At 38.0% G+C, this 13,861-nt stretch overlaps 1 protein-coding gene across 8 annotated transcripts in view; it reads left to right on the top strand.

Moving 5' to 3' along the window:
* Nucleotides 1-13,861, top strand: part of Ccdc91 (coiled-coil domain containing 91) — a 197,413-nt gene that overhangs the window by 95,564 nt on the left and 87,988 nt on the right. For all 8 annotated transcript variants that reach the window (XM_042677627.1, XM_042677620.1, XM_042677623.1 and 5 more), the window contains one exon: nucleotides 170-247. In XM_042677627.1, the coding sequence (XP_042533561.1) occupies nucleotides 170-247 (78 nt within the window). The remainder of the gene's footprint in view (nucleotides 1-169; nucleotides 248-13,861) is intronic.

Here is a 13,861-nt window from a genome sequence, read left to right as displayed (position 1 = left end):
TTTTACACTCACATTAACTCGGTGCCTTCCAAAGCTTTTAAACATAACTTCCTTTTGAACATCCTTTTTCTCTTTGTGTTTGTCCCTGGAAATCAAAGCCAATGGATTTTATTATTTTGCCAACAAAACAGAAAAACAACTCCTGGATTCAGTTTCTTTTTTCTTTCAGGAAAAACATAAACAAGAATTGGAAGACATGAGGAAAGCTGGTCATGAAGCCCTTAGCATTATTGTGGATGAATATAAGGTAGAGACTTTTGCTTATTCTTTCTGGAAAGAATAGTAAGGCCTTCAGTGAAATACACAGGCATGTGGCAGCATATACACATCTCAGAAGCCTATTTTAGCTCTGTATCATGGTCACAGGCGGCTGGACCAAAGGTATACTTGGCCTCACAATTCTAGTTCATACTCATGTAGGCCCACGTGACTTTGGGCCTGAGATAAGGCTGAACCTCATGGCAGAAAGGGAAGACAGAATCAGGACAAGGTGCACTTGGGTTACTCTAGCAATGACCTACTTCCTCCGTAGGCCCCCCTCCTCCTTACAATAACACCATGAAATTCTCAGTCCATCAACTGGCAAGGGCCTTGCCTCCATTCACTAACCAGAAGTTTATATATCAGCTGTCAGGACACACTTCAGAAAGAAAACCATAAAAACTGATTTAGGTTTTATCTAGTCTACAAATGTAAATTGAATGCATATCTGTGGATTACAGGGTAATGCTAGATATTACTGCACATTTGCAGTACACAAAATGTCAGAGAATACAAGCTCACCAGGTAAAGGAATTTAAACATAATATGCTATATATTAATTGTTAATTAATTAATTGCTATATAGTTCATATAAGTAATTAGTTCCTGTCTTATCTTTTTTTGTCTCTCTGATTTGATTCTGCTTCTGTGTTACAGGAAAAAATGTTAAGTCCTGGTATAAATCTGAAACAAAATATTGTACCTTCTTTTCTTTTGTTAAAACAAGTTAGGCTTTAGATACATTTGATTAAGAGAGACTTGGAGGAAAAAATATATATAGAAGAAATAGGATATATATATGTATGTTATATATAGTATGTATACATAAATATATAATAACATTATATATAACACTATTTTATCTCTCTACCACATAAACTTAATTTTAAAACAAATTGAGAGATTAGTATTGAATACTTTTTTTTAACCTTAAATTTCATGTTAGATCATTTTTTTTTCATGTCATAGGAGTATAACTCTTGTTAAAGTCAAAATCAAGCAATTCTTCCCAGAGATTATCATTAGCAGTGGGTGTGCATATGCCATCATATTTACATACACATATGCTCTTACTTTGCTTTTAGTTTTAGGGTTTTTTTGGTGTGTGTGTATGTATGCAGCCAGTCCTGGGCTTGAATTCAGGGGCTAGGCACTGTCCTTGAGCTTCTTTTGCTCCTGACTAGCATTGTACCACTTGAGCCACAGCTTTTAATTGGAGGTAGAGTCTCATGGACTTTCCTACCCAGGCTGGCCTCTTACTCATAGCCATTAGATCTCAGCCTCTTGAGTAGCTAGAATTACAGGTTTGAGCTGCCTATGCCCAGTCTCATGTTATTTAGTTTTGACTTGCTTTCACATACAAAAAACTTCTCCTACTCAATTGCTACCTTTTTTCCTTCATGGTATATTTATTCCATATGACTTGGAGATGTTTTCATGTCAGAATTATTTTAATAACTCTTCTTTAGTATTTCACAGCATAAATACATTTCATGGTTGATTTATTACAACTAAAGGTAAAAAAATCCTAATTTTGGTATGAAAACATGTTTATCATAGATTGAATGGCTTCACTTGATTTGATGGAAAATAGTGGATAATATACTATCAAAAGCTTCTATAATCATTTTAATAAAAGTAAAGAAGTAGATCTGATAAAAATAGAAAAAAAGTAGATCTAGAATGAATTTAAATAAAAATGCATACAGAAACCCTAGAACATTGGAATAGATATGTCTTGGGACATGAAAGCTCTTTTCTCTCCATACTTATAGTTGTATGAAGGGACTTAATTGTTACTTGTCTGTATACATACAGTATACAGATTCACTGCCTTCTATCATTTCCTTCTCCCGACGTTCCAAATCAATCTCAGAAATGTCATTTTGGTGACCATATCAGACTACTGAGATGCTAAGAAGATCATGAAATCTGCTTTTTTCAGTTTCTTTACATCAGTCACACAGAAGTGGGGAATTCATTGTAACAATGTATTCTAGTCAGCTCCCATCTCTAACAGTCTCCTTGCCCTCTTTCCCTTTCCCTCAAACAATGTTATCAGGTTTTATAGTTGCAAGTCATCTGTTTTAATGGTACTCAGCCTCCTTCATTCCCCTCCCTAGCCCAGTTCCCACCTCTGCTAGTAATCATCTCCCTCCAGGATTCAAAGCCCCAATCCCTTGGATTCACAGCTTTTTTGTTTGTTTGTTTGTTGCCAGTCCTGGGGCTTTAACTCAGGGCCTGAGCACTGTCTCTGAACTTACCTTGCTCAAGGTTAGCACGCTACCACTTGAGCCACAGTGTCACTTTCAGCTTTTTCTCTCTATGTGGTACTGAGGAATCAAGCCTAGGGTTTCATGTATGCTAGGCAAGCACTCTACCACTCAGCCACATTCCCAGCCCGATTCACAGTTTTTCTTGAAGTTCATTGTGCTGTTTTCATATAGAGTTATAATATATTACAAAATTGCTCACCCAGTTTTATTTTTTTCTGTGTTTATACATATAAATAATTATGTATATGGGTATATACACATATATGTCCACAAGTATGTATGACTTTTAGATTTAGTATCCACATATGAGTGAAAATATTTGAGCTTGGCTTGCCTTGTTCAATATGATATTCTCTAATTATATCCATTTCCCTGAAGATGACATGATTACATTCTTTCTAATCCCTGTGTAATATTCCATATTGTACGTATGATCATGTATGTATATGTATATAACACATATCACTTCATCTGTTCATCTGTTGTTGGGCACCTGGGATGATTCCATCATTTGCCTATTATGAAGAGTACTGCAGTAAATAAAGATATGCAGGTGTCTTTCTGGTATCTTGATTTACTCTCCTTGGATATAGGCCCTATAATGAGAACAGGTCATCAGGAAGACCTGTTTTTAGTCTTTGAGGTGCCTCCATACTGACTTCCATAGTGGTTACATTAGTTTACAATCCTGTCAACTGGGTGAGGATCCTGTTTTCTGCATCCTTACCAGCATGTGTTGTTTGTTTTCTTGATGACTGTCATTCTGACTGGGGTGAGTTGAATTTTAATGTAGTTTTGATTTGTATTTCCTTTATGGTGAGGATGATGGAATATTTCCTCATGTATCTTCTAGCCATTTGTATTTCTTCTTGTGAGAACTATTTATTCACTTAATACAGCTTGCCCATGTTTTGGATTATTTGTACTCTGGTTTTTTTTTCTTCTCTCAATTCTGGATATAAATCTGTTATTTGCAAAGATTCACTCCCTCCCCATTCAAAATATGTTTCAGCTTCCTGTGATATTGGCTTCTGTTTTTTGGGAACAGTTGTCTTTCTGTGTTTTTTGTTTATTTTCTTTCAGTCATAGGTCCTGAACTCTGGGCCTGGGCGCTGTCTCCCAGCTCTTCAGCTCAAGACTAGCGCTCTAACACTTGAGCCACAGCGCCACTTCCAGCCTTTTCTGCTTATGTGGTGCTGAGGAGTCAAACCCAGGGCCTCATGCATGCAAGGCAAGCACTCTACAACTGAACTACCTTCCCAGCCTGAATATTTTTAATTAAACATAAATACTTGGCATTTCTTGTATTTCTTTTTGTAACTTTTCTCATGAGACATAAGTAAGCTCATCAAAAAAACCAAAAGCTTCAGGTTTGCCTTATACAAAAAATTTACTCCTGTTTTCAGATGTTTTCTTGTTTTGCATTTAACATATTGACTGTGATGTATTTGTGTATTTAGTTTTTAATTCTCTTTGGAAATCATTGTTCTTTTTACATAGATAACTGATTTTTTTCTAGCCATGTTTTCATAGGTTTTCTCCTAGTTCCCCTCTCTTTCCTTGTTTTTCCTCTTTTGTGTTTATGTTGGTTTGCTTAATGTGGTCACACATTATTCTATAGCTCCTATCAATTCTCCCCTTACCTCTCCCCCCATCCCCTGCCCTCTTCTTCTCTCCTCTCCTCTCTCTTCCCTCCATTTCTCTCTCTTTTTTCTCTCTCTCTGCCTGTCTCTCTCTCTTCTTTTATCTTTCATGTGTGTGTGTGTGTGTGTGTGTGTGTGTGTGTGTGTGTGTGTGTGTGTGTTGGTAGTAGGATTTAAGCTCAGTGCTTGAGTTTAATTCCTTAGCTTTTTTGCTCAAGGCCGTATTATTTGAGCTACAGCTTTACTTCCTGCTTTTTGGTAGTTAGTTTGGAGATAACTGTCTGCTCTGGCTTTGAACCATGATCTTCAGATCTCAGCTTCTTGAGTAGCCAGGATTACAGGAGTGAGTGACCAAGTCTCTATTCATTGTTTTTCCTCCATCTGTCCTTTAGAATGAGCAGCATTCATGAATATTTATTCACATTTACAGATTGTTTCTTCTCTTACTCAAACTTGGTGTTTAGAACCTCTGTTGAATTTATTACTTTTATTATATATTACTTTGGTCCAAAAGTTCTCTTTGGTTCATTTGTATAATTTGTGTCTTTATCAATACTGTGTTATTTTATGAGATGTTACATTTTTTTCTTTTAGTTAATTGGTTTCTTTTAGTTCATTAGTTCAAGCTTGGTTTTCTTAAATTCCTAGAATTTTTTTTATTTCTTTATTTTCTTAAATAAAACCAGAACTTTGACTGCTCTGTTTGCTAAGACAAACATGGAGATCTTTAAAAAGACTCTTTCCATGCCTCTTATTTGCCCTGGGCGTAGGACATACTTTTGTATTTCTTTCCTTTTCTCCTTATTTTCTTTCCATTTCTTTCACTTTTGTGTGGGAAGCTGAACATGGTTGGTTTTATACTGTTGATAGCAGGTGCTCATACCCATCAATCTTGGATTTGTTTTATTGTATTTTTATGCTTGATTAGTGATTGGACTGGGCTAATCTGGTGAGGTCAGTGTATCCATACCACACAGCCTCTCATTTTGCTCTAGTTGGTCAATCTTGGGTATGGACTTAAGCTTCTGGCTTTTCCATAGGTTTATACAGCTCTTACAACCTGGTGGTTTTGACCCAGTTGTTGCATTAACTTTTATCATGTCTTCACCCATTCATTATTCTACATTCTGTTCCAGTGGTACTCAGCCCCTTCAGCAGGAGCTTTTTGTGCTGATCTTTGAGGCTTTTTAAAATCTTTATTAGAGAACTTCTTTGTCTTTTTTCTCTGGTCTTTTTCTCCTTCTCCTTTCCCCCCCCTCCTTCTACCTTTTTTCTACCTTCTTCCTTCCTTTCTCTTTCAAACTAGGAGTTTGAACTCAGGGCCTGGGCATTATTCCTTAGCTTTTTCACTTAAGGCTGATGCTGTACCACTTGAGCCACACCTCCACTTCCAGCTTTTTGGTGGGTAATTGGAGATCAGAGTCTCATGAACTTTTCTACTGCCTGAATATCTAGGATTATAGACCGGAACCACCAGTATCTGGCAAAAGAACTTTTATAATATTCTTGGGCCTTTGAAGGCTAGAATGACTAATTTCCTCACAGGTAATTACTTCACCCAAATCTTCCTTTTGAAGCTGGACCAAGGGGAGAAGGGGAGGGAGGACTTGTGCTGTGTTTTCCAAATGGCTGCCATCTATCACAAGTATAGATGCTACACAGTCCAGGTCTTGAAGAATGAGCTCTTCCAGTTTTGCCTGCTGGCGACTGTCTCTGGAGCTGAGCTGAGCGCCTACCTGAGGATGCCAGACCCAACAGTTGCTCTCTAGAGATGTCAAGCTCAGAAGGATCCAGTACTTCCCTACCTAGATATTCCATATCTAGAGATTTTGTTTCTACAGATTACCATGAATTCAAATATTCAAGCTTAAAATTTCTTTTTAGGATTTGTAGAAATAGATGCATAGAGACTGTACACAGCAATTCCTTTGTTTAATTACTTAAAGATAACAAATAAAATAAAATTGCCTTAAATATAAAGCAGAAAACAGACTTAAAATTACTTTAAGATGCTACATATGGCAACTTTTCTCATAATGTTTAATTTTCTTTCTTTTTCTCCTTTTGTTCTATGATTTACAAAATCTTTTATCTTGATAGTTAACTACAGTAAAGTTGATTTAAACCCTTGAAAACTTCACACAGGCATACCACATTTAAGCAACATAAGGATTTTCTTTTACTCATTTGCTTCAGCTTTTGTCTTGAAATTGTCATTTCCTTGTATCTGCTCTCACCTCAACCTCATGAGTTATTAATAGCCATATAGTTCTATCGACCAAAGACTGGTGCCCATGATACAGTGGTGTTCTTTTTTTGGTGTTTGTTTTGTTTTTAGGAAACCATGAGTCATATATAAACATATATATATATATATATATATATATATATATATATATATGCTCTCTCTCTATATATGTTTTAAGGAAACATTGAGCACATTTTAATGCTCTCAAATTTTAATGGTCCTCAAATTTTGTAGCACATAATCAACATTGTTTTGCTTTTCTAAAAAAGCAACAACAAAAAAAGTACCACCAAGCACTGGTGTCTCATGACTTTTGTAATCCCAGCCACTCAAGAGACTGAGAGTTGAGGATCCCAGTTTGAAACAAGCCTAAGCAGGAAAGCCCATGCAACTCTTGTCTCCAGTGAACCAATGAAAAGCTGAGAGTAGAAGTATGGGCAGAAGTGATAGAGCTCCAGCTTTAAGCAAAAAAAAGTCAAGCAAGAGTACAAGGCCTTGAATTCAAACTCCAGTATTGGCATTCCCTTCTCCCCCCTCCCCCCTTCTCCCCCCCTTCCCCCCCCCCCACCAAAGAATTACGTTAAAAAAACTTTTATTTTCTCCTTAATGTAGGACAATAGATTACACTAATAAAGAATTGCTTAAGTGCAGGATTGTCAAAAAGGCCTTGTCACAGGCTATCATACCTGGAAAAAACTGCTTAGACAGATGCAACTGTGTTACTTAAGGAATAAGATGAGTTGTCCTTTTAAAGAGAAATTATCTTCTTGCACAGATGTTTTTTGTTGTTTTTTTCTCTCATATACCTTTGTAGGCACAGATTCTATGAATACAGTGCCTACAAATATGTGAGGGAAGAACATTTGAAATACTAGTTTCCTTCTCAACATGATTTTTCTCTTTGCCCTAAATAGCTTTGGGGAAGAATTGTCCACCCGAAAACCTTTCATTGACATGGTATGTTAGAATTTAAAGTCATAATGTCTGCTAACATGTTGTAATAGTGAGGGGAAAGCACTCTGGAAGTGAAGCTCAGCGGGTTCAGAGTGGCTCACTCCTGTAATCTAGCTACTCAGAGGCTGAGATCTGACGATCATGTTTCAAAGCTAGTTTGGGCAGGAAAGTTCAGCAAAAAAATCAAAAGTAGGGGGGAGGCTGGGAAGGGAGGTGAAGGGTAAACAAAGGAGGAGGCTGCAATGCTTGGTAAGAAATGTATGCATTTTCCTGCCCATGTAATTGTAACCCCTCTGTACAGTATGTTCTCAAGTAAAATAAAATAAAATTTAAAAAAAAAAAATCAAAAGTAGGGTTGTGGCTCAAGTGGTAGAGGACTAGCTATGCTTAGGCACAGCGGCCAGACCCTGAGTTCAAGCCTCAGGACCTCCCACACACACCCCCTCCCCCCGCAAAAAAAAAGAAAGAAAAGAAATTCCACATATCCTTCCTATTTTAGCTCACTTAGAACTCAGTTCATTACAAATAAGATGGACATGTATCATCTGCTTTACATTTTCCTTTTTGACAGTATCCTGAATCTTCTTTCATCAAGGCAATGATGGACATCATGTTTTTCATTTTTTAAAAAATTGTTAATATGATATTTAAGGCAAATCACAACAAAACAGATGGGCACAGAGGCTCCAGCCTGTCATCATAGCTACTTGGTAGGCAGAGGATGGAAGAGTTGGCAGCACTCCATTTTAACTAATGGCTAGGTGCAGTGATGCATGCCTGCCATCTCTGCTTATTCCAGGAAACACAAGCAGGAAGATTGCAGACGAGCCCACTTGGGCCTAAAAATGAGCCCTTACCTTGAAAATAACCAGGTGAAAAGGTGCTTGAGGTGTGGTTCAAATGGTAGATTACTTGCCTAGCACACATGAAGCCCCATGTTTAATCTCTGATATTGCCCTGTCCTGCCTCCCTCCCACTTTGTGATTTGAAACTTATATACAAATTTGTAAATCCCATTCTGTAATGACATTTATTAAGTATTTTCTTGGTTCGGGCTCACTTTATTCAGTTTGGAATTCTGTTTCACCATCTATTTTTTTTCTATTATTTAAACACCAAGAATTTTGTGATCATTACATCATAACAGACAGGAGGGGTATTGAAACATTATTGAATTTTGTCTTACTTCCCAAATTAGTTGTAATGCTGATGAAACAAATTGTGTGTGTGTGTGTGTGTGTGTGTGTGTGTGTGTGTGTGTGTGTGTGTGTGTGTGTGTGTGTGTGTGTGTGTGTGTGTGTGCTTGTACTGGGTCTTAAACTTGGAGGCTTTTGCCCTCCCTGGATTTTTCCACTCAAGGCTTGATGCTCTACTGCATCACCTTGAACCACACCCCCACTTCCAAGTTTTTGCTGGTAGTTGGAGATAAAGAGTCTCATGGATTTTCTTTGCCCAGGCTGGCTTTGAACCATGATGCTAGATATCAGCTAGGATTACATGTGTGAGCCATCAGCGCCTTGCCAAAAAAAAAATAAGTCTTTAATGTTTTTTCTTTTTCTTTTCTTGCAAATGCCTGATAAGTTATAATTACAATGATTTAGCAAGGGATGGGCAGATTATCTTCTGAGTCTTAGAGCATTTTTTGAAAACCAAATTAGGAAACTCTGAAGTTTTGCCTTAATAGGCACATGAAATTTCTGCTATCTCTGGTGAAAAATGGTGCAAAATGGCTCTATAAAGTTGTTATGAGATCATCTTGACTGACTTTTGGATACTAACTTTCCATGTGAACCAGCCACTGTTCTCTTGATAAGTGTTGCTTTTACTGCACATGTTAAATATGCCTTAAATTCTTTCTGGTAAGGGTTGCTTTGAATTTTAACAATATAACATATGCTACATGCCAGCTTAAAGTATCACATGACTGTTGTATTCCATTTTTCAAAAGCATCCACTTGATGGTTTTTTATTTGAACTTGAATTGTTTGTGCTGTTTTCTGAGGGAGAACATATTACATTCAGGAGACCAGCTTTTCCCAGGGTGTCGAATTACTTGTATTATATAAAGTCCTTTCCCAACACAGGAGAAACAACTCTGTGTTCCCTTCTTTTGATATTTTCCCTTGATTAGATTGCTATGTTTTCTTGTCCAAAGACAGGAAAAGTAAAAATGAAGTTCCGTGAGATCTGACTGTATCTTTACTTGAATTCATCATGCTGTTAATCCAAAGGTATGAAATAAATTTATAGCTTCAGTTATTTGGTTGAATCAGGATTCTCATAAATTCCGACTTTTATCATATGATCAGACTTTTCCTGGACAACTAGAGATGTTTATCATTGCCAATAAAGTTTGGCCCCTTCAGCATACTATATACTAGTGATTGGTTTGGAACTAATGACTTGGCTTATCCTTTCATACCCTCCCACCAAACTTGCCCTCAGTGGAGCACTGAGAAAGCTTTGGTAGTTGAGGATAGCTGTTGTGTGCCTCTGAGTTCCCTGGGCTGAGCCAGAATTTTGCATGCAAGGCTATTCTTGTGGTTTTTCTACCCAGGCCAAACCCAAAAGACTTTGGAAACTTTGCAAGGAAACTTGTTCTATTATAGATTTAAGGCTTACATTTTATTGTTACTGAATAATCAACCTGATAGTTGAAATGTCCTCCCTCCCTTCCTCTCTTCCTCTCTTCCTCTCTTCCTCTCTTCCTCTCTTCCTCTCTTCCCCTTCCCCTTCCCCTTCCCCTTCCCCTTCCCCTTCCCCTTCCCCTTCCCCTTCCCCTTCCCCTTCCCCTTCCCCTTTCCTTTCCTTTCCTTTCCTTTCCTTTCCTTTCCTTTCCTTTCCTTTCTTCAGGTGGGATTTGAACTTAGGCCTCACTTTTTTTTTTCTTACCCCTTGAAACATCTCCTCAGCTCTTTTTGCTTAGTTGTTCAAATAAGATCTTGGGAATTTTGCCCAGGCTGGCTTAGAACTTGATTCTCCTCCTTATACCACCCATGAAGCCTGGATTAGATATGACCTGCCACTCCCATCTAACTTTTGGTTAAAATTGTTATTCTTTGGCTCTCTACCTCCTGAGTAGGTGGGATGACAGGAGTTAGCCTCCACATCCAGCCCTCTGTTCTCTTTTGAGGATCTACAGAACAGACCTTTAGAAAGAACTCCAAAGATGAAATGTGTTAAAATGGGTAGAGTTTGCTAGGTATTTCCTAAGACATAGTAAACCTGCCTTTTCCCCCTCAGCAAGTTTTTGCCCTATAAAACATGCTTGAGATGTTATGGATTCCTCTTTTAGATTAATATTTATGTATAATGTTTACAACTGAACATTTTTTATCAATGTCTTATTCTGTCTGGGTATGGTTAATCATTGATTTATACTTATTATCACAGACAATCAGCCTACTCTATTGTGTCTTCTAAAGTCTATAAATCCATAACTGATGATATTGTCTTTATTAGCCTTTATCAGTTTGACATGCTTTGATGGAGTTGAAAGTGTTTATTTTCCTGTTATCTAAGCTTCCTGAGAAATTTCAATCCCTGATACTAACACTGGAAGAGAGTTTATGTAGTAGGATTATGATCAATGTACTAGATCATCTATGCAGCCCATACTCTTTCATTTTTCCAGTAATAAAATCATTGACAAGGTCTGTCTAGACTCAGATATTTTCAGTTGTCAAAAGTGACTGAAAAACATTACTTAGACTAGTGGAATAATTGATATATTTGTGTTATACACTCATGTATTCATTAGCCATCAGTTAGATAATTACTGTCAGGCTACTATTGTAGCTTTTTCTGGTAGAGAAAATGAACTGATAAAATTGTGGCTCTGTGTGTGTGTGTGTGTGTGTGTGTGTGTGTGTGTGCGCGCGCGTGTGCATGCATGCATGTGTGCTGACTGATTCTGGGACTTGAACTCAGGGTCTCACACTAATTCCCTTTTTTGCTCAAAGCCTTGAGTACTCTATCACCAAGTCACAGCTCCATTTCTGGCTTTTTTCCAGTTAATAAATCTCTTGCATTTATCTGAGTTGGCTGCCTTTGAACCACAATCCTCATATCTCAACTTTCTGAGTAACTAGGATTACAGGACTGAACCACTGGCACTGGGCCAGAACTTGTGCCTTAGAAATAGAGTTATTTGTCTAAAATGTCTGCACTTCTGATTTGTCGTAAGTTGATTGTCAAGCTGCTTTATAGGAATGAAAAAGGGGTTCCATGTGAAGACTCATCATACATGTGTCTGGTTAAATCTGAGTCAGGGCACTCTGGAAAGGCTAATATATTCCATTACAATATTCATTGAGTCAGTAATTAATTGTGAGCTGAGCAGTGGTGGTTCACACCTACAATCCTAGCTACTCTGGAGGTTGAGATCTAAGGATCATACTTTGAAGACAGATCAGACAGGAAAGTCTGTGAGATTCTTTTCCCCAATTAGCCACCCAAAAAGCCAGAAATGGAGCTGTGACTCAAGTGGTAGAGTGCCAGCCTTGAGCCCTTAGCCTAGAGTTCAAACCTCTGATCTCCCTCTCATAGCTGATAGTTTTTCAGGGTAAGGGAAAGTTCATTTCTCTTCTTTGAGATCTATTTGATGAGTAATTTTAAGGGCTATAGTTTAATGGTCTTGAGTAATTAAGAAAAGCTATGTTGATCCCAACTTGAATCCACAGAGCATGAATTTCATAAACACCTCCCACCCCCCAAAAAGGAAAAGGGGAGGAATTTAAGTCTTAAAAATCAAGTGGCAGCCAGGTGCCTGTGTCTCATGCCTATAATCCTAGCTACTCAGGAGGCTGAGATCTGAGGTTCTGAAGAGCTCTGAGACAGTGCCCAGTCCCAGAGTTCAAGACCGACCAACAACAACAGAAAATCAGAAGTTGTTGTCAGGTACTCATGCCTGTAGTCCTAGCTGCTCTAGAGGCTGAGATCTGAGGATCATGATTCAAGGCCAGCCCAGGCAGGAGACTCATCTACAATTAACCACCAAAAAGCCAGAAGTAGATGTGTGGCTTAAGTGGTAAAGCATCAGCCTTGAGTGAAGACACTAAGTGACATTGTCCAGGCTCTGAGTTCAAGCCCCAGGATCAGCAAGGAAAAAAAAAAACTAAGTTTTTAGGACAATCCTATTTCAAAATATCATTCCATATGTGAAGAAGTAACGTGTTATTATGATTTTAGAATTTCTTCTTTACTGCCTGAGAAGCAGCTCTGTTTTTCTCTGTACTTATTCAGTGAGAAATCAGACGCACAAAGAAGCCCAGGCCTGGATCAAAGGCACATAAACAGCAGGAAGTGTTGAAATACAAGCCAGGTCACTGGGCCTTCATGCAGGTCCATTCAGCCTAGTACCCCCTTCCTTGGAAATCTCTGTCCTGGATAGTGAAGCCAGCTTTGCTGTCTGCTGCCAAAGTGTCTTCCTTCCAGGGCTCTCTGATTATTTGAGAAATTGACATGTGTATTTCTTTTTCTGCATTAATAACCAGGTACTCTATTTAATCCTTTGAAGGATTATGAGGAGGTTGTTCCAGTTAGAATTTTTTTTCCTTTCTTTTTTTTTCTCTTTGTAACCAAAACTCTCTCTGACTCAAGTCACAAGGACAAAATGCCGTGGCATTCGAGGGAGAGGCCGCCTTTGCATGTGGCAGCTTTTCAGAAGGTCGAAGTTTCTGGAAGGAAGGCATGCAGAGGCTCTCTGCTGTACTTAATTTTAGAAACGTCTTAATTTTAATGTGTTGTCCATGGCACAAAACAAATTTTCACTGGGAGACTTTTGTGGTGTTTGAGGTAACAGCTCTTATGTTTCTAGAATCTCATCCCCACCAGGCCAGCAGGAATAATTCCCTCTGTCCTGGAGATTTTCTTTGGCATTCCTGGCTTCCAAAGTACTTTATAGCAATGGCTAGACGATATTGAATTTCCATGTTTAGATCTACACCCCAAACTTTCACATTTTTCTTTTTAAATTGCATAGTAACACTGAACTATTACTGAAGTTCATAGAAAAACCTGAGATTTTCTGTGTCCTTTGCAAATGCTTGAGATCTGTATAGCTATACATTTCCAGCGATCTCAGCCAGACCTTGCTTATTTCTATTATTATTATTATTTTAATGAAGGAAAAGGGAAGAGAGAAACCTTGGTTTCATCATTCAGTTCCAAAAGTTCAGTAATAGTTTCTGGCCTGTGTTTCTAAAAAAGAAATTGGATCATATCTATTATTATCTCTCCTAAGACATCTGGTGTACACTTTTTTTTTGTTTTTAATGCTAGTTTCAGGGCTTGAACTCAGGGCCTGGATGCCATCCCTGAGCATTTGTGCTAAAAAATAGTGCTCTGCCACTTAAGCCACACCTATTCTGTCAGGTTGGGTAGCCAGAAACCATGAGCTTAAACTTGAACTGGGAACTATGGGAGCATGCCTTAAATACAGATTGAAGTCTGTCCCAAATAATAACAAGACTTTTACA

This window comes from Dipodomys spectabilis, unplaced genomic scaffold (genome assembly GCF_019054845.1).
Source record: "Dipodomys spectabilis isolate Male_0828 unplaced genomic scaffold, ASM1905484v1 ptg000039l, whole genome shotgun sequence".
NCBI lineage: Eukaryota > Metazoa > Chordata > Mammalia > Rodentia > Heteromyidae > Dipodomys > Dipodomys spectabilis.
The sequence above is the reverse complement of the archived record's forward strand: the minus strand, read 5'-3'. Positions and strand labels throughout refer to the sequence as shown.